The sequence below is a fragment of the Populus alba genome, chromosome 4, assembly GCF_005239225.2.
Source record: "Populus alba chromosome 4, ASM523922v2, whole genome shotgun sequence".
Taxonomy (NCBI): domain Eukaryota; kingdom Viridiplantae; phylum Streptophyta; class Magnoliopsida; order Malpighiales; family Salicaceae; genus Populus; species Populus alba.
Window position 1 is genome coordinate 1940835 of NC_133287.1, and position 23826 is coordinate 1964660.

Sequence of the window (23826 nt, forward strand, 5' to 3'; positions counted from 1 at the left end):
AATATATGATTTAATTTTTTTTTAAACAAAACAAAACAATAACAAGTATACACTCAACTATACTCGGAAAAGGTCCATGTATTTGAACTTAGCAAATAGAAGACTCGGCAGGATTCATATAAAAGTCATATCTAGAAAATTTTCATTTGAATGCCAATTTATTCTTGGCCAATCAATTAAGTCAATGCTAAGGCCGGTCATTTTTAATTGACAAAGTAAAACGTATTCTCAGAGATGATTACAGTTATTCTCTCCCCATGATCACCTGTACACCTTTTATATTCCCATTACTCCACATGGTTTCAAGTGACTTTCCAAGCCGCCCTTTTTTTCCCGTTAAATTTGCTCCAAAATGATCCTGATGACAACCAAAGATATAAATTTAGTCATGTTTTTGCTGATCATACCGTTTTCAGCTCTCCCAGCCATTACTGTTGCAGACCATCTTTTTACATCTTGCTCCAATAACACAAGCAACTACACTCTCAACAGTCCATTTGAGAGCAACCTCAAGCTTCTTCTTGAGAACTTGCCGTCCATCACTTCATTAACAGGTTTTAACTACACCTCTTTTGGAGAACCCCCTGCCAAGGTCTATGGCCAAGCACTGTGCAGAGGTGATGTCAACTCAAGCTCTTGCCAGGCTTGTGTGGAGAAGGCGAGCCAAGAAATCTTTGAGGATTGTAGAAATTATACAGATGCAATCATATGGTATGAACTTTGCCAAGTTCACTACTCGTTTCAGGGAAGTATCCAGACAGGGATTTTCAGGAGAAATTTCTATCAGATCCAAAACATTTCTCTGATGTTCTAATCTACTTAATGACTAACCTGTTAACTGAGGCCGCTGTCAATCCTTCCAAGCACATGTCTGCAACTGGGTCAATCAAATTTAGAAGCGAAACCGTATATGGTCATGCACAGTGCACACGAGATATCATACCAGATGATTGTCAAACATGCTTGAAAACTGCTTTGGCTGAACTCAAAGGATGCTGTTCGTCACGGCAAGGTGGAATTATTGTTAGCAGGAATTGCAATGTGAGATTTGAGCTGTACAAGTATTGCAATGCCTCGAGTTACTTGTTAACATATCCGAATCCTAAAGGTTAGTGAACAGGAATTTTTTTGCTGAAAATCTGTGAGCGAAAAGAAGTAATCATGTCTTGCATTAATGACTGATCTTGCCCATGACGGATAACATGTAGCGCAAAATTGTCCAGAATTTTAGTTTATTATTTTTGGAGATTAAATATTTTTCTTCATAAATTGAATCTTATGCAATTCTCTGCTTTGCAAGGCAGGAAGTAATTGGAAGATTGGGATAGTGGCATTAGCTGCATGTGCTCTTGTAGTGGTGATTGTAATTGTCATTGGGTCTTGCATTGCCTGTCTGCTGAAAGAAAGAGGACAACAAAGAGGTAAATTAACTAAGCGATCAGCAGATTGTTAGGCTAAGTTGATATCAGAACCACAAAAGAGTAAAACTCCGATTCTTTGTCAGGCGTGGAAAGAAGTCACCTAGCATTACTACAGGAATTGGCCTGTCCAAGAGGGGTCACAATGACAGATGAAGGTCAGTTGGTAAGTTCTGAGGACCTGCCTTTCATGGACTTAACTACTATCAGAGCAGCTACAGACAGCTTCTCCGATTCAAATAAGCTTGGACAAGGTGGGTTTGGCACTGTTTATAAGGTAAGTGGTAAAGGTTTGCTGTCATAATCCACTGAGATTCAAGAGTATGTCTTTCCAATCCATCCCTCTAGGAAAACCGAGTTTTTTGTTCAGTTTGCCATCGATCGCTTACTATTGCAAATTTGTTTCAGGGTGTGTTACCAGATGGGAAAGAAATAGCTGTTAAAAGGCTGTCAAGGAAGTCATGGCAAGGCTTAGAGGAGTTCAAGAACGAAGTCAAAGTAATTGCAAAATTACAGCACCGAAACCTTGTGAGGCTATTGGGATGTGGCATGGAAGGAGATGAAAAGCTGCTCATATATGAATTCATGCATAACAAAAGCCTTGACATCTTCATCTTTGGTCTGTTCCTTTCATTTAGTTTGCCTTTGGATTCTTAAATATTACATTTTCAACAATTAAAAGATGCAAGAGGCTGAAGTTTCTTCTTATTCAAATTTCAGACGCCAAAAGACGCGCACTTCTTGATTGGGAGACATGTTACAACATAGCTAGTGGGATTGCTAGAGGACTTCTTTACCTGCACGAGGATTCCCGGCTTCGAATCATTCACCGGGATTTGAAACCTAGCAATGTGCTACTAGACCATGAAATGGTTGCCAAGATATCAGACTTTGGCATGGCTAGAATTTTCTGCGAAAACCAGAACAAAGCTAACACTAGAAGAGTAGTAGGAACATTGTAAGCCCTCTTTTAATTGATTTTTTTAACTCTAATTTCTTTTTCTAGTTTGGTGATGCTTTTAGTCCTAAATTCTTATAACTTATCCAAAGCACGTCTTACGCACGAAACAGCGGATATATGGCTCCGGAGTACGCAATGGGAGGGCTATTCTCAGTGAAATCAGATGTCTTCAGCTTTGGTGTTATACTACTGGAGATGGCAAGTGGGAAAAGAAGCAGTGGCTTTTATCTCTCAGACCATGGCCAGACACTCTTAGCATATGTTTGTACAATATTACTACATCGCTGCCATCAAAATTTCCATTCAAATAATTGTCAACCTATCAAAAAGAATTTTGAAGCTTGAAAATTATAACCAGGTACTGTTATGTTTTTTGACAGGCGTGGAGATTGTGGAATGAAGGGAGAGAAATGGAATTAGTGGATCCTTCGTTGATGGACAGAAGTCAAACAGAAGGGATTGTGAGGTGCATACATGTTGGGCTGTTATGTGTGCAGGAAGATCCAGCAGACAGGCCAACAATGTCATTTGTGGTTCTAGCTTTGGGAAGTGACCCAATAGTTCTTCCTCAGCCGAAACAACCTGCCTTCTCTCTAGGTAAAATGGTTCCAATCTACAAGTCTTCACCAACAGATCCTTCTGTAAATCAAATCACTGTTTCTGGTATCGCACCGCGCTGATTGTTAATAAGATTGCCACTGTTCCTGTCAATGTCTGCGGCAAGTGGTGTGGTTCAGAATAGCTAGTTTTCTTAGCCATTTTGTTAAGATCTCAAAATGGTGAATAGAAGACCTCAAATTGTGTTTAGTAACAACGTGTCTGAATAGCTAGTTGGAATTATAAGGGGTTCTGACAAATTATAAGCCATAAATAAATAGCATGACGAGACACTGTCCACTAATTTTAAGGTGGTAGTGATATGGTTTTGGTTCTGGTCACGTTGGTCTGTAACACTAACCACTAATGTTTTTTTTTTTTTTTAAAGAAAAATATTAATTTCATCGTAGCTAAATTGTAAAAATACCCCCTTGAACTTATGAAAAAAAACATAGTTTTAAAAAAATAAAAATTCAAAATAATATATTTTTTATATAACTATTGAGACAAAAAAAAATAATGAATCGATTTACGTTTGCTTTTCACAACGTACCTCTCATATACTTGTGATATTACTTTTTTTCAAATATTGGGAACTGAGTGTATAATTTTTTACCCATAAAATTTGGTATGACGAGGGAAACATTCTAATAATTTTTGTTTCTTAAAATATTTTTTTTTTGTCTAAAAACAATTAAGCTGATATAATTTTACTATTTTAATGTGTTAATATAAAAAATAAAAAAATCTAAAAATCATAATTATTATACATTTTAATTAAAAAAATAATAATAAAAAACAACTTTATATTATATCACCGAACACGTACCTCGAGGCTGAAATTTAAATTAATTAAGTAAAGGTGGGCCGATCGTAAATGCAGTTTCTTACAGTTTTCCAAGTAGGAAATATGAATCACAAAACAAGTCTTGTTCAAACTCGGAATTGTTGTTCAAAGACGAACATTGAAAATTCATGAAACATTGGTTAAAACTTTTAGTCCAGGTCAAATCATTAACGTCCATCCATGTTCTTGACAAATCTTACAAATTACATAAGACCTTCCTGGAAACTACACACCACGAATAGATCCTTCTGTAAAAAATTCAGTATTCAGTGTCCAATATAGTTTTGTTGACCATAGCAAGTCCATTTTTCTTATAGTTTTGTTGACCATAGCAAGTCCATTTTTCTTATAGTTTTGTTGACCATAGCAAGTCCATTTTTCTTTTTCAACACACACATGCATGCACATATATTGTAAAAAATGGAAAAAAAAAATGAAGTTATGAAATAGGAAGAAACGGTTTCATGACTCATCCTTCATCACTTTTTTTTTTTACTTGTAGGGTAAAAACTCGATTCGTATTTGTTGATTTTTTTTGTTTAAATTTGATTTCATCCAAAACAATTTAATCTTATCGATGATCTTTAAGATCTTTGCTAACGTCTTGAATTTTTTCCTAGGATATGACATTAAATTTGATAATTAAATATGAATTTAATCCAAAATATTAAAATTCAGTGATGAGGGACTCATTTAATATTACCTTATATTCTTATACTTATTTGACGGGGGACTTCGTTCTATAACAATATTTTTCTTCTTGCCTTGATTTATCCCAATTCTTCCAAGAAAATTCCCATTTGCTATGCTTTTGGATGACCCACCATATTTGACTGCTTTATATATACATATAATATAACTATGGTCTCTCGGCCGTAAGGTGAAAGAAGACAGAAAACAATTTCAGCTACAAATTATAGCTAGTGTAGAAATCTCAAAACACAGGATATGGGTCAAAATTTCCTTCTTGTTACAACAAGTTTTCAAATTCTTTTGCTGTATTTTTCCATTGCTAACCTTCTTGATCTTGCTTATGCTGATCCTCCATACAGTCTTTGCTCGAACAAATCTAACTATACAGATAATAGTCCATTTCAAAACAATCTCGAGACCCTCATGGCTTTCTCTTTCTTCAAATGCTTCAGTTTCAAAAAATTTTCAATACCTCTACTGGAATTGATCCAGACAGAGTGTATGCTCAATATATGTGCCTCAACTATGTAAGAAATGAAAGCTGCCGTACCTGCGTAGCTGCAGCATCCCAAGACATCAGGCAGCTTTGTCCAGGAGATAAGGAAGCAGTTGTGTGGGGAGAGCTATGTCAATTGCGCTACTCGAATCAAAGATTCTTAGGCCACTTGGATGTTTCAGGAAACATTCCCCAACAAAATCCAAAGAACATTTCAAATCCAGAACATCTTAGTTTAGTAGTCAATAAAACCTTGAGTAGTCTTATCAGAAGGCAGCTTTTGGTCCTTCAGCGAATATGTATGCTACTGGAGACGAACCTTTCACTGGTAGTGACAGCGTTTTCTCTCTAGTACAGTGCTCTACAGACTTGTCTCCAAATGATTGTTACACATGCCTTGAGGTTGCCATAAAAAATGTTACGACTTGTTGCTATTTTTCTCGTGGAGCAAGGATTTTCAGCCGCAGTTGCTATTTAAGGTATGAGTTATATGCTTTCTATGACGGCGCAACTGAATCTTCTCAAAGAACGGTGACCGGAAAAGGTACCAATTTGCTTATAGATCAATTAAGACGTAAAAAGTGGTTATATTTGGTTGTATTTGCTAATAAAAAAAAAAACTATACTTCATGAGCTGAAAATAATTTATTTTCCCTAATGACAGGCAACGAAAGGGAAATATGGATAATTACCATCAGTACTGTGGCATCAACACTTTTGGTGGTAGCAATTTTAGGCTCCTTCTTCTGCCATCTTGCGATGAAATTCAGAATGCGAAAATGCAAGGATGCTTCTTATGAAATTCACCAACATGTTCTTTTTAGTTTTCTTTGTAATCCTTGTTGACTTCTTGAATCTTGTCATACAGGTAAGAAAGAAAATACTAGTCAAGATGATAAATTTCGTGGGTTTGATCACCCAAACCGCAATGATTTCCAGCACCAAGATTTTCAGAGAGATGGCCTTAATGATCGGGAATCCGCAATGATGGATCTGGCATCCATAAATGCAGCTACTGATAACTTCTCTGAAACAAACTTTCTCGGGCAAGGTGGTTTTGGCCCAGTTTACAAGGTAAATGAATTAAATATCTTATGTTCAAGCTCAAATTACCTTACAAAGTACTCTAGAGAAGAGATAAAAGAGGTTTTACTAATTCCTTTGTTGTGTGTTTTTGAAGGGTACACTGAGTGATGGAAAAGAATTAGCAGTAAAGAGACTTTCAGCTTCGTCCGAGCAAGGCAAAAACGAGTTTACAAATGAAGTTCTGCTAATCATGAAACTCCAGCACAAAAATCTTGTTAAGCTTCTCGGTTTTTGTGTTGATGGAGAGGAAAAGCTTCTGGTCTATGAATTCATGCCTAACAACAGCCTAGACATGGTCCTCTTTGGTAACTAGTCCTCTTTAATAAGTTTCTTAATGTTTTCACATCAGAAATTTCCATTCATTGATCTCAGATACAATATGCTGAAATCTTATTTTTCAAATAGTGAATACAAGCAATAATTTGATTTCGCATCAATTTTGATTTAACTGTAGATCCGAGGAAACGTGCTCAACTTAGTTGGAGAAGTCGTATTCATATTATAAATGGGATTGCAAAGGGAACTCTTTATCTCCATGAGGATTCTAGACTTAGAATCATCCATCGGGACCTGAAAGCTAGCAACATCTTGTTGGACAACAACATGAATCCGAAGATTTCTGACTTCGGAATGGCAAGGATCATGGAAGCTAATGAAGGCGAAGCCAATACTGTTAGGATAGTGGGAACATAGTAAGTGAATTTTCACCTGAATTGTCTTTGTATATCAAGTATAATCACTTCATTAGTTACCCGATTTCCTAGACAATAATAACATCACAAAGCATAATGACATGATCCATCATTTTCCGTGTTTCATGTTTCTAACTTTTCCGAGTCTGGAGTTTTTTGGGCCACCTGTCTCCTCTAGCTGCTGGGAGCACAGCACATAGGTCTTGTTGGATATTTACTTTTGCAGGATTACTAAAAATTTACTGTCCCTTCTGTTGAATAGTGGATACATGGCACCAGAGTATGCAATGGAGGGACTTTACTCCACCAAATCTGATGTTTTTAGTTTTGGAGTTGTTCTGCTGGAGATCATAACCGGAAGAAAGAATTCTGGATTCCACAAATCGAAACGTGCTCCTAGCCTCCTGGCTTATGTAAGTTTCTTCGGAATAGAATACACATAATCACTTACTTGACACCATGATAATTAAAAATGTTTAGTTAAATACACTTCCGAATCCTGAACCAGGCACGGGAATTATGGAACAATGGAAAGGAACTCGAGATGATAGATCCAGTGTTGGCTGATTCATGCTGCTCTGATGAATTTTCCCGATGCGTGCATATCGGTTTATTATGCGTCCAAGAAGATGCTAGTGAAAGGCCAGCCATGTCGTCCGTTGTTTTAATGCTGAAAAGTGACAACTCAATTGATCTTCCCCAACCTCAACGGCCGGCCATTTTTGCTGGGAGATTTACAGACCACCACGAGGCAAAAGCAAATGATTGTTCTTTCAATGGCTTAACAGTTTCTGATATTTTACCTCGTTGATGAAGCTCGTGAATATTGAAGTGTGTGACCACGAAGCCCTCTTAGGTATGTCCGCGGCTGTATAGGACGGGGCAAAAATACGTTTCATTGTTTCTCTCAGTTACAAAAATTGGTATGAAAAGAGTAATAATGGAATGAAATCAATTCTCTGTTAAAAAAATTGTTTAATATAATTATTTTTTACAATAGTTTGAATGTGGATACTGAATATTTGATTTGGTATTTACAATGATAATTGAAAAATTTATTTGATAGTAATGTAAAAGGTATACATGGATGGAGGGACCGTGAGTCACTGAAAGTATAGGGACTTGCATGACCAAAATTCCAGTAAAGGAATTGGATATGACTAATTTTCAAAACTTGAGGGATTACAAATGCATTTTAGCAAGTTAGAAGTTAGGTTTTGTGTAAAACTTTATTGCACTGGATTAATTAATCATTTTTGGTCCCTGTACTCTCTTTTTTTTAGTGCCCAGTGTTGAGTTATGCGCAAGTCTTATACATCTTACCGAATTTGGAGCGGCACAATTTGATGAACTTAAATAATAAAACTATATGACTACCGAAGCTCTCTTTGATTTGTGTTTTGAGGTGGGGTGTTTAGTTTTAGCTTTCAACTGGTTGCTTGATCAATGGTTTCGATCAGGTTGGTGATGAGGGTTGGCCAAGTGTGTAAGCCCGTTTGGGATATGAACTCCATTATTTATTCAGTTTCCAAAATTGATCTCAAGCCATGCTTCCGCTGTATCAGTTGTTTTCTTTTATCAGAAAAAAGACAATTCTTGTCGATGCAAATGGAGAATTAGTTCTTAGGAGCAGAGACACTGAACAGTTCGAAGAAATTATCAGCTCAGAGAAAAAGTGCTGCGTTATTTTTCGAGGCAGCAGTTTAGTCTTTACTGTGTTTTTCACTACCCTCTTTCGCGGTGGCCGTCTTCTTTTCAGCTTCTGAGTTGCGGTAGGTCCCTCCGGCCTTTACCTAACATCTGTGGGGGCCTCCATCACATCAAACTTATCTAGAACACTGATAATTTGTGAACATCTTTATTATTTTGAATAGGTTCAGCCGCCACTCAATCCGAGAGGAGGGGGTTGGGTTGGTGTGAAAAATAAATTTTAAATAATAAAATAAAAATATTATTTTAATGTTTTTTAAATGAAAAATAATTTAAAAAATAAAGTACATCTGTTAGTGCTATTGGATTGGATAGCTCCCGAGATTATGTGACAACAATAGTCTAATTCTAATATCAAGTCACTAAAGTTGAAGAGAGAGGATATGGACTGTCTTGGATGGCATAATGACAGCTTCAATTCGATAGAGATGGTTAATCCCTCCATTGACTAGTACGTTTATTGAGGGGGAAAAACAATTAATGGGGGGGACCATTCCTTAGTTTAGCCGTGAAAAGTTGGGTGATGTTCAACTACATAATAATATTCTATTTAGCTCACAATACTCACTATGAATTCCTAGTTTTGAAATTTAATCCGGTCATGGACCCGGTCAAGTGATCGGATCACGGGTCAGATGGATTGATCCAAGTCAACCCAAAAAAACTATATAGAAAAAAAAAAAAAACACATAACTAATATTTTTAAAAAAACATCCAACAACATAAATTCTAAAATATTTAAAACAACACATTCACTTATATTAAATTAACACATTAAGTTATATATTCCGTCTCCATGGAAGAAAAATTTGAACATAGAACTGCAAGCATTGATTGACAATGCTGGCAGCACTACCACGGGAAAATGACAATTAAATTTCACATTAGACTATCATGGCTTTAGAAAGTTCAAGCAAAAAATCTAGTCCAATGAAGAGAAAACTTGTCAATCATTCAAATAACTCATTCTCAAATTTCAACTTAACTTACACAGAGAGAGCAATAACTCATTACACCTCACCCTGTATATTTTTTGACCTAACATATTTGAAAGTTGAAGGAAAGATAAAAGAAAGATGAGACTAGGCTCGAGAACAAACCTCTACCGTAATATTTAAATATATGCCCAGTATGAGCTTTCAAAATCTGAATCCTCCAGTCATTTGCCAATCCTACAATGCAATCTTTCTATTTGTTCCTAGTTCCTACACTGCAATGGTAACATAATGCAATAAAATTGCATAAGTTTCTAATTGCCAATCCTACATCAAACCGTTGTTAACAGCATAAGTCATCACAGAATCAAACAAACCATAAGTCTATTACTTCACAGAATCAAAAAAACCATAAGTACATAACAGAATCAAACAAATCAACAAAACAATAAATCGACGAAGAACAAAATCAATTAAAGATTGATGCAGAAATCGGGCATAAAATCATGGTAACAACTATATAACAGCTAAAGAAATTGGGCATAAAATCATCTAGAGTTCATCATGCAGACAAAAAACTCAGTTCCATTGATGCAAACAACACAGTTCCATTGAGGAAATTGTAGCAGAAATTACAGAAACAACACAGTTCGGGCTATAGAAACAGCGGTAGAAGAAATTACAGAAACTGTAGCAGTAATCGGGTTGGAGAAACATACCCGAGGGCTGAGGAAATTGATGCAGAAATTGGTCTAGAGAAATCGATGGCAGCGAGGAAAGAAGGATGAACTTGAATCGGGTTGAAAACTTGAAACTTGCAACTGAAATTGATGTTAGAAATGAGAAAACGGCCAAGAATAAACAAAACAGAAAGTGAAAGAAGGAGATTCAAACCTTTTTCGCTGAGATCAATGATTAATTGCTTCGTTCTTCTTCAGTTCTTCTTCTTCTTCAGTTCTTCATTCTTCTTCAAATACAGAGTAACCTAATTGTTAAGTGCTTCGTTCTTCTTCAGTGTTCAGCGTTTTAGCCTTCAGATATCATTAAACGACGTCGTTTAATGACAGGGAAAATAAAAAAAAAATTGACCGGGTCTCACCCTGGTCTGGCCGGGCCAATTCCCAAGCGGGTTTTGGCCTCCACTCGGACCGGTCCCATGCCTAGGTCGGCCGGGTCCCAGGTCGACCCGCCGGGCTGGTCCGGGTTTTAAAACACTGCTATGAATAACTAAAGCACGCTCAAAATACAAACACACCACGCAAAGGGCGAAGACAAGAGAGGCTGGCACGGCCCGAGTCTCTAAAAAAAAAAAAACTCTTTAATATTTTAATTTTTAAAACTAAAACTAGTAAAATTTTAGTTTTGCTTTCCTTTTAAAAAAAATTATCCTAAAATTTTAATCCTTCTCAGCCCCTACAACACACCCTCATATTAACAACCCCACAAGAGTTCCTTCTAGAACTCTAACTCTCTTTACCTGTAGTTAGAAATATATTAAAATAATTTTATTTATATTTTTTAAAATTTTATTTTTAATTTCAACATATAAAAATAATCCATATATATATATATATTAAAACTAAAAACAATTAAAAAAAAATACAGTTTAACCATAATGCAATCACCACCTTAGTGTTTTTTAAGGCCCTGTTTGTTTGCTAAAAACTAATTTCTTTCTGAAAAATAAATTTCAGGAAAGTGAATTATTTTTCGATGTTTGGTAGTGTAATGAAAAATAAGTTAGAAAACATTTTCTAGTATTTGGTTATGTCATGGAAAATGAGCTAGAAAATAATTTATTAATGTTTTATTTTTTTCAAGTTTATTAAAATAATGAGGAACAAATCTTACAAATTAAAAAGTTGAATGATAATGAAATTGAAAAAAAAATAATTTCATAAATTATCTCAAATAAAATAAATAATAATCAAAATAATAGAGATTAAATCTAAAAATAAAAAAAAATTAAATTAATAATAATTACCATTTCATAAATTATTTCAAACAAAATAAGTTACAATAAAAAAAATGAGCATCAAATTTGATACATAAAAAACTTCAATTAAAAAATAATAAGAAAAAAGCAAATAACAATTATAAAAATAAAAATAAATTAATACAAAAATTAATTTTTAAAAGATAAAATTAAAAAAAATGATGGTGGAGATACATGATGGTGGAGATACATCAAAATGGGGAATGTTTTGGTGGTGACTTTTCATCATGTCTATTAAAAATAGCAAGAGAAGACCTTCAACTCTTAAACCCAATCGAGGAAATTGCAACCATATGCGAATAGGCATTTGAGATTCTGAGTGGATAAGTCTGGACAGTACTCGTGGCATGGAGTGTACGTGACTCTTGAATACATTTTCTCATAAATAAGAGGACCAAAAAGCAAGTCAATGGTGACTATGAAAAGCACAAAAAAAACACTTTAAAAAACATCATCTATTATACTTTTTATGTAAAGCCGCCAGAAGTTGCTTTCGTAAATGGAATGCCTTGCATAAATTTTTTTACTCATCTCAATCCTAGCTTTTTATTGCTTGTCTTGTCTAAATTTTTGCTAAGATGTTCATCCAAAATATAATTATGACCAGGCAAGCACTTTTAGCCATGTGCTTCTTGATTATACTTCTTTCAATGCTCTTTGCCCTTGTTCTTGCAGACCCTCTATTCAAAATTTGTTCAACTACTGAATATGGTGACTATGATCAGAAAAGCCCATTCGGAAAGAACGTGAAGATTGTCCTTGAAACCTTGACTTCCATCACTTCATCAACCGGCTATAACAGCGCGGCTATCGGTGAATTCCCTGACAAAGTCACTGGCAAAGCACTTTGTAGGGGAGATGTCACTTCGAGTGCTTGTCAGACGTGTTTGAGAGATGCAAGCCAAAAACTGTTGAAAGATTGCGAAAGTAAAGAAGCAATCATATGGTATGAACGATGCCAAATTCACTACTCGTTTCAGAATATAACTTCATTGGATGTTTACGCCGGGAAGTATCCAGACATGGAATCTCATAATAAATCCGTATCAGATCCTGTTCATTTCTATGACAATGTAAGGTTCCTCATGGACACCCTGTCAAATGAGGCGGCGCTCAATCGTTCAAAGCTCATGTTTGAAACTGGGGAAATCAAGTTTTCAAGGAACGAAACCATATATGGCCATGTACAGTGCACTAGAGATATCAGAGAAGATGAGTGTCACAAATGTTTGAGCTCTGCTTTGATTGATCTCAAGGGATGTTGTTCTTCGAAGCAAGGTGGGATTATTGTTAGTAGGAATTGCAATGTAAGATTTGAGCTGTACAAATACTACAACACCTCAAGTCACTTGATAACATTCCCAACTCCTCAAGGTGAGTAAACATAATTTGTTTTTACTGATAATCTGTCAGCAAACAGAAGTTATGTTTTGATTACACTTTAGTAAGAAAGGGCAGTACCACCAGTAACTCTTGGTGTTTCAAATGCTGGCTTTACTCATAAGTACCCAATTTGTTAATGATTGATATTGTTACTATTAATTCATTCTTTGAAAGGTAATGTATTGTCCAGAATCCTAGTCCATTATTAAATGATATGCTACCAAATTCTTGCTTTGCAAGGCAGGAGTAATTGGAAGATGGTGGCAATTACAGTGTTTATACCTACAATGGTGCTTACATTAATAGTCATTGGATCTTCCATTTTCTGTCTGAGGCGAAAAAGAAGAAGACAAAGAGGTACCTGAACCAAGTGATCACGTCCACTTTAATTAAATAGGTTAATTTACATCCCAATTCAAAAGTACTAAAACTCTTATTTTTTGGCAGCCATGGAAAGAAGTCACCTAACATTATTAAGGGAATCAGCAGGTCCCATGGGGTTCACAACGACAGCAGAAGGTCAGTTGGTAAGTTCTGAGGACCTGCCTTTCATGGACTTAAATACTATCAGAGCAGCCACAGACAACTTCTCCGACTCGAATAAGCTTGGACAGGGTGGGTTTGGCACTGTTTATAAGGTAAGTTGTAAAGGGGCTTCTCTGTCACAATCCACTGAGATTCAGCTGTCTATGCAGTCCATCCCTCTAAAAGGAAAACCCAGTTTTTTATTCAGTTTGACATGGTTAAGTATTGCTTCGGTTCACAAAATTTTCATCACTGCAAATTGTTTCAGGGTGTGTTAACAAATGTGAAAGAAATAGCTGTTAAAAGGCTTTCAATAAAGTCATGGCAAGGTTTAGAGGAGTTCAAAAATGAATTCATACTAATCGAAAAATTACAACACCGAAACCTGGTGAGGCTGTTGGGATGTGGCATGGAAGGAGAGGAAAAGCTGCTCATATATGAGTTCATGCCTAACAAAAGCCTTGATATCTTTATCTTTGGTCTGTTCCATTCATTTATTTTGCATTTGAATTCTTAAATTTTACATTTTCAACAATCAATTGACGCAAGAGGCTGAAGTTTCTTCTCATTCAAATTTCAGATGCTGAAAGACGAGCACAGCTTGATTGGGAGACATGTTACAACATAATTTGTGGCATTGCTAGAGGACTTCTTTATCTACATGAGGATTCCCGGCTTAGAATCATTCACCGGGATTTGAAACCTAGCAATGTTCTACTGGACCACGAGATGGTTGCCAAGATATCAGACTTTGGCATGGCTAGAATTTTCGGCGAAAACCAGAACAAAGCAAACACCAGAAGAGTAGTAGGAACATTGTAAATCCTCTTTCTTCTCCTCTATTTCTTTTTTCTTGTATTCTGACGACTTTGATCCGTAATTTTAATCTCCTAGGGTTTTCTTACACGTGAAACAGGGGATACATGGCTCCAGAGTACGCAATGGAAGGAATATTCTCAGTGAAATCGGATGTCTTCAGCTTTGGTGTTATACTTCTTGAGATCATAAGTGGGAAAAGAAGCAGTGGTTTTTACCTGACAGAGCATGGCCAGACACTCTTAGCATATGTGCGTACAATATTTTCCCTACCCTTGAACATTTTCCCTTAGTCTTGGCAGGTAATGTTATGAAACCAAACTCACAGGCATGGAGATTATGGATTGAAGGGAAAGCAATGGAGTTTGTGGGTCCTTTGTTGGTGGAAAGAGGCCCAGCAGAAGGGATTTTGAGGTGCATGCATATTGGGCTGTTATGTGTGCAGAAGGATCCAGCAGACAGGCCCACAATGTCATTTGTGGATTTAGCATTGGCAAGCGACCCAATAGCTCTTCCTCATCCACAACAACCGGCCTTTTCTCTTGTTAAAATTGTTCCAGCTGGCAAGTCTTCATCAACAGATCCTTCAGTGAATCAAATGACAGTCTCTAGTTTCTTACCGAGGTGATTGTAAATGAAATTGCCACTATGTTAATGTGTCTGGCAACTGGCATGGTCGGGGATATATTATTTCAATAGTGTATAGTAACAACGTGTCTCATATTCTTAACCACTTTGTTAATGTGCCATGCTTGTCAATGAACATTTTCAACTTATGTCTAATTTCAATAACAACAATGAGAAAATAGTGACATTTAGTTACTTGATTAGCACTTAATCTCCTAAAAATGAGCTAGGTTAGTATAAATATGGGCTTAAAGCCTACTTTCCATTGGAATTTTTTTTTTAAAAAAATCAAATCAAGAGAATATTCAGGTTTTATTAATGTGTATTTAGTTAAAAGAAAAATATAATCATGAATTGAAAAGCCTATACATACATTTAATTAAATTAATCAAGATATATATTTGTTAATAATTACAAAAAAATAAAAAAGTGTTGATGTATTTATTTGACTCTCCTCACTACGAGTTAGATATTTTTTCTCTAACACAAGAGAATAAATATGTAGGTATTGTTAATGTGTTTTTTTAACCATAATATATAAAATTAATTATTTAATATGTATTAAAAATTATTTTTTTAAAAAATACATATTAAAAATAAATCAATTACATTTTTCTTATACAAATCTTCCATTCTATAGTACTGCTATAGTAAAAAAAAATATAAAAATATAAAATCATCATTTCTCAAAGAAATTCAAAATTACAAATTACTATTTCTACATTGATTTATCATTTCCTTTCAATATATATATATAAGGTGTATATATATAAATAAAATACAAAATTATTTTTTCAATATGTAATTTTGATAAATAATATATATAAAGGGTAAAATAATTTTTTTCTTATTTTATTTTATTTAATCTACCATATTCAAATATAATATAAAAGATAATCATTTTGTTTTTATATATCATTACCAATCATAATTTAATCTTAGTTTTGTTTTATGTCTTGTCTTTTTTATGTCTATTATCTCTTTTTTTGTTTTTCGAATAATAACCAAATATTATCTTAAAAAATAATAAGGAATGGTGACAAATGACTAAAGTCCCGTTTGAAGCAAAGAATGATGGTTTTTTCATATAAAGCTAATTAAAAACCTAATCATTTTAATAACTATTTTTATGCCTTTTCTCGTTTAAAGCTAATTTTTAGTAATTTAATTAACTTTGTCTGTAAGAAATTGATTTTTAGTATTTGTATTCATCCTATCTCTAATTAGGAAAGTTATTAAAAACAAACAATACATAATTTCTAAATATAGTACGTATGGAAATGACGACGTATTTATACTTTATTTAAAATAATAAAATTAGTATTTTCTTTTATTAAAAAAGAAATAACTTATAGAAATTTCAAAGAAAGGGACACTAAAGTAGCACAAAGCAATACGGCAAAGGACACCGAATGATCTCTGCCCACTATCCTGAAGGACGACCTTTAGGCTTTAGCACTCCTGCATGATTCCATATTTTTTTCAATAACTAAGACCCTTCAACATTTTTTCAACATTTTTTCAACATTTTTTTTCCTTACACAAACACGCAATAAAAGTACTGGCATGACTTTTCTCATTGAACAGAGTCTCCAGTTTTGCTAAGCTACCTCCATTCCTTGTTCACATTACCTCTCATCTGATGATTAAAAGGATGAACTACTCTCTTTCTTCCACCATGAGGGCTGTTAGCTAGCTAGAGAGCTTGATCACCAAAGAGATGAACTCTCTCAAATTCTACGTTATCCTGCTCTCGTTGCTTACCCTTGCTATTATCACTCTAGCACAGGAGCATAACAATTACCTCGATCATGGTTGCCAAAACGCAACCACCTCCACATTAAACAGCACCTACCGAGCCAATCTAAATCTCCTCCTCTCTTCACTTGCCTCGAATGCAACCCCGAATAATACCATTGGATTCTACAACACCTCTTTCGGGCAGAACACTGATCGAGTGTACGGCCTGTTTATCTGCCGTGGCGATCTTAGCAGCACTACTGTTTGCCAAAGTTGTGTCACCTTCGCCACCAAAGATATAGTCCAGCGTTGCCCAATCGGAATAGCGTCCATTGTGTATTACGATGCGTGCATCCTACGTTACTCTAACGTGAATATTTTCTCTAGGATGGATGATCAAAGCCTTAGGGTCAACTTGTCTAACCCACTGAGTATCACAACCGAACCCCAGCGTTTTAACAATCTACTGGGAGCCACCGTGAATGATTTGGCTGATCGAGTTGCAAATGCTCCTCCAGGTGCTAAAAAGTTTGCTGTGAATGGAACATCTTTCGATGCGTTCCAAAATATATACAGCCTTGCCCAGTGCACACCGGATTTATCTAGCTTTGATTGCAAGAACTGTTTCAGGGCAGCAATTGGTATATTGCCCATTTGCTGCGGCAGCAAGATAGGAGGAAGAGTCTTGTTTCCTAGTTGTTATATTCATTATGAAATTTATATATTTTATAATGCACCGTCAGTCGCAGCGGAGTCACCTCCTCCTCTGCCCGTGGTTCTTCCTTCTCCTCCACCTCCTCGTTCAGTGACAATACCAGAAGGTAAAGTTAGTTTGCACTATTTATTGTTTTTTGTCAATATCTTCAATTGCCACTCTAGCAAAGTCGTTACTATAGAATGCACTCGTCGAAATTTAAATTTATCTCTTAAATTTTTTGGATGAGATTTATTTATTAAATTATGAAATACAAAATCCTTAAATTATTTTGGAAAAAAAATCTATCCTTTTGTAAATTTTAAAATTATACAACAATTTTTTTTTCCTAGTCGGTTGATATTCTTAATTCAAATGTGATGGTTTTAGCCCGATTCATGTTTACCATGTTTGGATCAAGAATTGCCTTCCTCCATGAACAATTTTTTAAAAACCCATCTAAAATAAGAAAAAAAAACCTTGCAAGAACAAATCCCTCAAGTCAAGCCCTCTTAAGATAAACTTCTCAAAGCTACAACCGAATCGCACGAATGTAGGAATCCCACCACACTACATATTTTTTTCTAGTAGAGATTTGCGACACGATTCAACAATTCAATTTTTACTCATCAAGATTAAATCAATCTTTTTAATAGGTAAATTTTTTATTGGTTTTGAAAATAACCCGGTAATTTTGAGCTTTTATCGTTTGTTGTTGGGTTTTGTGATTAGTTCTCGAAATTAATATCTTTTTCTTATTCCATTCTTGAATATTTGATATTATTTAAAAAATAATATATATGATGAATTTTTTTTTATATTTCATTTCCCTTTATGTTTTTATCTTTCGGATTGTGTTTTCACTTTTTTATTTTTATTTATTTTATTTAAAATAACTTTTTTAATTTATTTTCTTTCTCTAGAATTTTTTATTGATTTTAAAAATAACTCGGGTTTTCTCAAGTTTTATTTTTATTTTTTTGTGTTGAATTTACTTTCGTCAATCAATATTAAATTAGTTAAAAATTGAGTTTCTTGATTCAGCCTAAATTTAGAATTTAATAGATTGTGAATTTGAGATATTTACCTAGTTTTAAAAGGTTCACTTAATTTTGTTTTGCCTTTTTAAGATGATGACTTTTTTAATTTTGTTATTTAATATTTATATAATTAATTATTAGACTTTTGTTTTTTATTACGAGCCTTCTATATTATTATTTTTTAACTTTCTTTTTTTCTTCGGTTCCGTATTTTTTTATGTTTTCCATATGTTAACCTTTTTACTTTGTTAGGTCTATGGCTAGTTTCATGTTTTTTTTTTTTTTTAAAATAAATCATGTTTGCCTCATAAAATTACAAATGTTTTTTTAATTTCATTCCTTTTATTTTTTTTTTATCTTTTAAATTTGGTCCCTATTATTTTGGTCCCTATTTGTTTTGTTTGGGATTATTTTATTTTATTACTATCTTTTTTTTTTTTCAAGTTTTTTAAATTAATATTTTTTTTCATGATTTTATTTTTTAAAATTAAATTGATTGAGAATTAAGTTTCTTGTTTCAACTAGAATCTAGGAATTCATCGGTTGTGAATTTTAGAGACTGGACCAAGTTTAGAAGGTGTGCTCGGATTTTCTTAGTTTTTCTTTTTCTTTTTCTTAAAGATAATGTTTTTTTATTATTATTTCTTAACTTTTTTTTAGTTTTGCATTATTATTTTTTACGGTTTGCCTTCTATGAGATTAGTCTCAAGTTTATGACTAAGGTCACCACTTTCAGAGCTTAATAGGAGTTGACTTGTTTATGTTCTTTTTAAAAATTGATTTATTTTTATTTTATCTTTCAATATTTAATTTCATTAAAAAGTGGTCTTCACACCTTCTCTTTTCCTTTCCTTATATTGGTTTATCTCTATCATATGCCTATGGTTATAGGTTTGCAGGTAAACTCAGGTCAACTCATATTTTTTCTTGTTGCCTTTTTAAATTATATATATTTTTATATTTTTCAACGTTGAATTGTTTGATAATTCAATTTCATGATTATATTTAATTTTCTTTTTAAATGTGGTCATTCTAGTATCATAACTAGGTCATATGTTTTGCATCTTAACCCTAATGGGTACAAATCAAGTTTTTCATCCCTTTTTAATTATCTTTCTTCTTAATTTTTATCTTTCAATATTTTATTTGTTGGAGATTTAACTGCAACTTTTTTCTTTTATTTTTTATTATTTAAAGTTACTGTGTTCTCATTTGATTTATCATAAATTGAACTTTGAGTATTTTTTTCTTGCATTTTTTTTTTCTCTATAAGATTATTTTAATCTTATATCAATGGTCGTGAAGTTTGCAAGTTAGCCTTTTTTAACTTAGATTTTTTTTTTAATTTTTTTTGTTTCGCCCTTCAATATTATAGTTGTTTAATAATCTAGGTAAGCTCAAGATTATGTTCTTTTTACCTTTTTTATTTTATTTTTTTTTTATCAATTTATTTATTGTTGTTGTATTTTATTAATCATATTATTTGAATTACTAATTGAACCAATATCTCGATTCTCAAATTTTTTTTCTTAGCATTTTTTTCTATGTTGAAAATAAATTTAGCGTATGCAAGCCACAAATCTAGTTTGAATTATAAAGAGGGAACATAAATCTGAACATCTCTTCAATCCCAATTTTTTTTTTTATATTCTTTAACCTTTTACTAAATATTTCAAGTAAGTTTATTGAGTAAGTTTTTGGAGTATGTCCATGTGGTCCATCTGGACTATGAAATTTCATTATAATAGTAAATGCAATGGTTTTGATAACCATCACTATTGCACGGATGTTATGAAAAGAGGCATTGGTGCATTCTGATATAGTAATTTAATAAAATTTGAGAAAGTTTAACCAAATTGCGAATGACATATTTTGATAGCATTTGGTCATTCCATGAGAAAGCAATATTGAACTTATAACCCTGTTTCTAATTATAATGGATCCAAAATCAAAAAGATACTCATGTTGGATTGTCAACATGTTACAAAAGGTTAATTACTGGCTTCAAAGCCGCTTTTGGCTTTAAATCATGGAAGCAAAGTTATACAACTCGGCCAGTTATATGATATGATTCAGCTCAAGATATGAATTATGAGTTAGGTTAGTTTGTACAGGTAAATTTAATCTAGTATCATTTTAAAATTTATTTTAAAAAACATTTAAAATGATTTTTCTTTTTAAAAGAACAACTCATAAAGGATCTTATTCATATTTTGACTAGGTCAATCAAGTTATAAAGTCAGAATAATCAAGCTTGACACCAATAACTCTCAACACGGTTTAATAAAAAACCTTGTTTAGGCTAGTTACTGGTCGGCAGTTTGATTGACCAAACCAAGCCAGGTTTATAGCATTTTTACTAAAAAAAACCCAAAAATAAAAAAAATAAAAAAAATAGCTCCCATGACATTCAATATGCTTGTACGTTAAAGTTAAAAGCTTTACGAATTACAATGCGTTTTTGAATGATACATGTTTCTTTTTGCAGAAAAAGGCGGTGTCTCAACAGTTTTAATTATAGCCATTGTCATTCCCATTGCTGTTTCTATCGCGCTTTTCAGCATGTGTCTCTGTTTCCGGAGGAGGGCAAGAAAGATTAGAGATTATGTGCCAGAAAATGATGGTAAAGAACATTAGAAATCTTTTTTAATTGGGAAACAAAAAAATAAAAGCAGAGTCTTTTCTGTTTTGTACTCTGCCTAATAATATTTTCAAAAGCTCAAAGGGATATCTACTTGTGTTGTGCAGTTGGAGATGAGATGACAACCGAGGAGTCCTTGCAATTCGATTTGAGTACTATAGAAGCTGCCACGAACAATTTCTCCGCTGACAACAAGTTAGGTAAAGGAGGATTTGGTGAGGTTTACAGGGTAAGCAATTCGTGATGCATTTAAATTTTCAAGAACAGGAAATACCTTGTTGCATTAGGATTTTAAAATCCCTTGCTCAAGCATCTGTGAAAGTGCTTTCTCAGGGAACACTTCCTAATGGAAAGCAAATTGCTGTGAAGAGGCTATCAAAAAATTCCGGACAAGGTGCTGCAGAATTTAAGAATGAGGTTGTATTGGTAGCCAAGCTTCAACACAGGAATCTAGTGAGGGTGCAAGGATTTTGCTTGGAAGGAGAAGAAAAGATTCTTGTCTATGAATTTGTCAGCAACAAAAGCCTAGACTACTTTCTATTTGGTATATATTGATGATTTTCTAAATGTTCTTCTCATTGCCTTCTAGTACAAGAAATGCATATCTGCCTCTAGGAATAAACTCGATTCTTCGTAATCAGGCACAATTGTCTTTGAAACAGTTGATCTGCACTCTGACTTGAAGGTTCTGTTTTCTTGATTTTACAGACCCTCAAAGGCAAGGACTGTTGGACTGGTCCAGACGGTACAAAATAATAGGAGGCATTGCTCGAGGAATTCTTTATCTTCACGAGGACTCACGGCTACGAATTATACATCGTGACCTCAAAGCCAGCAATATCCTGCTAGATGGAGATATGAACCCCAAAATCTCAGATTTTGGCTTGGCTAGGATTTTCGTAGTCGATCAAACTCAAGCAAGTACCAATAGAATTGTTGGAACATAGTAAGTTTGGATCTAATTCCCATTGATTAGTAAATTCATTTGCTGACAGAGGGCTTTAATTTCGTTTTTTTTCATATCATTTCTCTGTTTTTCTGCTTTGTAGTGGTTATATGTCCCCAGAATATGCAATGCATGGGCGTTTCTCTGTCAAGTCCGATGTCTATAGCTTTGGTGTCTTAATCCTTGAGATTATAACCGGAAAGAAGAACAGTTCTTTCTATCAAACAGGGGGTGCTGTAGACCTTGTGAGCTATGTGAGTGCAAGTTTTTCTCTCTTGAAAACAAATAGCATAAGATGTAGCAACTTTTGACCATTCAATTTTCTGTTTTCAGGTTTGGAAACATTGGAGAGATGGGACACCATTGGAAGTGCTGGATCCAACTCTGATATATAGATATTCAAGAAATGAAGTAATTAGATGCATCCACATTGGATTGTTATGTGTTCAAGAAGATCCAGCTATCAGACCCGCAATGGCAACAGTTGTTCTCACACTCAATAGTTACTCGGTTACCTTACCATCCCCGCAAGAGCCTGCATTTTTTTTCCACAGCACTATAACAGATGAAGTGAACATTTCAAGCAAGGAATTTTTTTTAGATCAATCTAAAAGAAAGTCTATTGCTTATTCTGTAGATGAAGGTTCAATTACTGAAGTATATCCTCGATAGGGAGTAAGTGTATTTTCTCTAAAATAAGCATAGGATAAAAAACATGAGGTCAATTTTTCAGTACCAAACACTTTAAAATTGTGATTTTCATTGTTGACAAATAAAACACGAGTATTTTGAATGAATGCCCAAAGCTTTATTGATTAGCTCACACTTATTTACACACTTATAATTCTTAATATAGTGGCTCTCATTTATAAGGAAATTAATCCTCTAACTTTCATAATCTAATAAGAATTCTAATTAAATAATTAAGGATTCTAATTAACTATTTCTCAAGAATCCCTACCTACACAATGATTATAACTATTATCTAACAATCTCTTCCTTAAACAGGTGTCACCCAGTTTAACAATGAAGAATTTTCATTTAACTTTCTCTTAACATCTATTTATACCAATGATCTTTTGTACTTTTAGAAGTTTTGTTAATTTTCTCGTATTATTTTTTTTAATGATAACAATTTCATTATCCATAAACTTTTGCCACTTTATTTTTTTACAGCATTTTCAAAAGTCATATGATCACACAATGAGAATACAGCAAAATGAGCAAGTAGATCATTAGATTAATTGATTTTAGTTGCCTCATAATTATTCATCCATATAGGCCGTTTGTAGCATGTTGTGATTGTTGATCATTATTTGCTATGTTATCAATGGCACTTGATCACCTATTAATTGTGGTGATTTATTTATTGGCCCCTCTTTTTTCTCATAAGTTTTTTTTATATATATTTGAAGCAACTTGTTCCAACTCCTTTTCTTGTTTTTTTTTTTTTTTTTAAGAGCAGCAATATGTTAAAGCTCGCTTCTCTTTTCAAGCTCAAAGACTTTCTTTTCATCCCTTAAATAGCTTATTATCTCTTCACACCTTTTATTGATATTGCTCTCCAATTCCTTCTTCTGCACCTCAATGACTAACAAGAAGTTTACATATTCCTTCTAAATCCTGTTGAGCAATTTAGAGTGTTCTTGCTCCATTTCATTCACAAAATCTTTATATTTATGATTAAGTGACTAAACATCTTGTTGATGTTGGTCTTGTATTGTTTTTTTTCTCTAGTTGAAGGCTATAATGCTTATCTTTGAGTAACCAAAAAAATCTCTCTCTCATCTACTACACATTTGACTTCATTTCTTAGCTCTTTATTTTTTTTTATTGATCAACTCTCACTCAATTTCAATAATATCATATTCATCCTAATCAATAAAAGCAACCTTTTTTTTCTTGTTAGCATTAACATCACCAAACATTATAAAATCTAGATAATATTCATCTAAACTAGATACATGGCCAATCGATTTTTAT

General features: G+C 33.7%; 2 protein-coding genes and 1 pseudogene across 2 annotated transcripts; all 3 read left to right on the plus strand.

The window, feature by feature from the left end:
• The first annotated feature begins 206 nt into the window (after positions 1-206).
• Positions 207-7672, plus strand: LOC118058490 (uncharacterized; annotated as a pseudogene).
• A 4268-nt stretch (positions 7673-11940) lies between these two features.
• LOC118058690 (cysteine-rich receptor-like protein kinase 15) lies at positions 11941-14938 on the plus strand. Its single transcript, XM_035071423.2, has 7 exons — positions 11941-12805; positions 13055-13171; positions 13262-13452; positions 13608-13818; positions 13920-14157; positions 14256-14406; positions 14484-14938. Exons 1-7 carry the CDS (start codon positions 12010-12012, stop codon positions 14781-14783), a joined length of 2004 nt encoding a protein of 667 aa, XP_034927314.1. The 5' UTR covers positions 11941-12009; the 3' UTR covers positions 14784-14938.
• Positions 14939-16450: 1512 nt separating this feature from the next.
• On the plus strand, positions 16451-22640 carry LOC118058771 (cysteine-rich receptor-like protein kinase 10). Its single transcript, XM_035071528.2, has 7 exons — positions 16451-17343; positions 20745-20879; positions 21005-21126; positions 21231-21441; positions 21606-21843; positions 21947-22097; positions 22177-22640. Exons 1-7 carry the CDS (start codon positions 16503-16505, stop codon positions 22513-22515), a joined length of 2037 nt encoding a protein of 678 aa, XP_034927419.1. The 5' UTR covers positions 16451-16502; the 3' UTR covers positions 22516-22640.
• Positions 22641-23826: the final 1186 nt, after the last annotated feature.

Bases quoted from the DNA above. Each gene is read 5' to 3' on its own strand.
- LOC118058771 (XM_035071528.2), top strand. From the start codon at position 16,503: ATGAACTCTCTCAAATTCTACGTTATCCTGCTCTCGTTGCTTACCCTT. The intron at 17,344-20,744 runs GTAAAGTTAGTT...TTCTTTTTGCAG, and splicing joins TTCAGTGACAATACCAGAAG to AAAAAGGCGGTGTCTCAACA. The intron at 22,098-22,176 runs GTGAGTGCAAGT...TTCTGTTTTCAG, and splicing joins CTGTAGACCTTGTGAGCTAT to GTTTGGAAACATTGGAGAGA.
- LOC118058690 (XM_035071423.2), top strand. From the start codon at position 12,010: ATGTTCATCCAAAATATAATTATGACCAGGCAAGCACTTTTAGCCATG. The intron at 13,172-13,261 runs GTACCTGAACCA...ATTTTTTGGCAG, and splicing joins AAAAAGAAGAAGACAAAGAG to CCATGGAAAGAAGTCACCTA. The intron at 14,407-14,483 runs GTGCGTACAATA...CCAAACTCACAG, and splicing joins GCCAGACACTCTTAGCATAT to GCATGGAGATTATGGATTGA.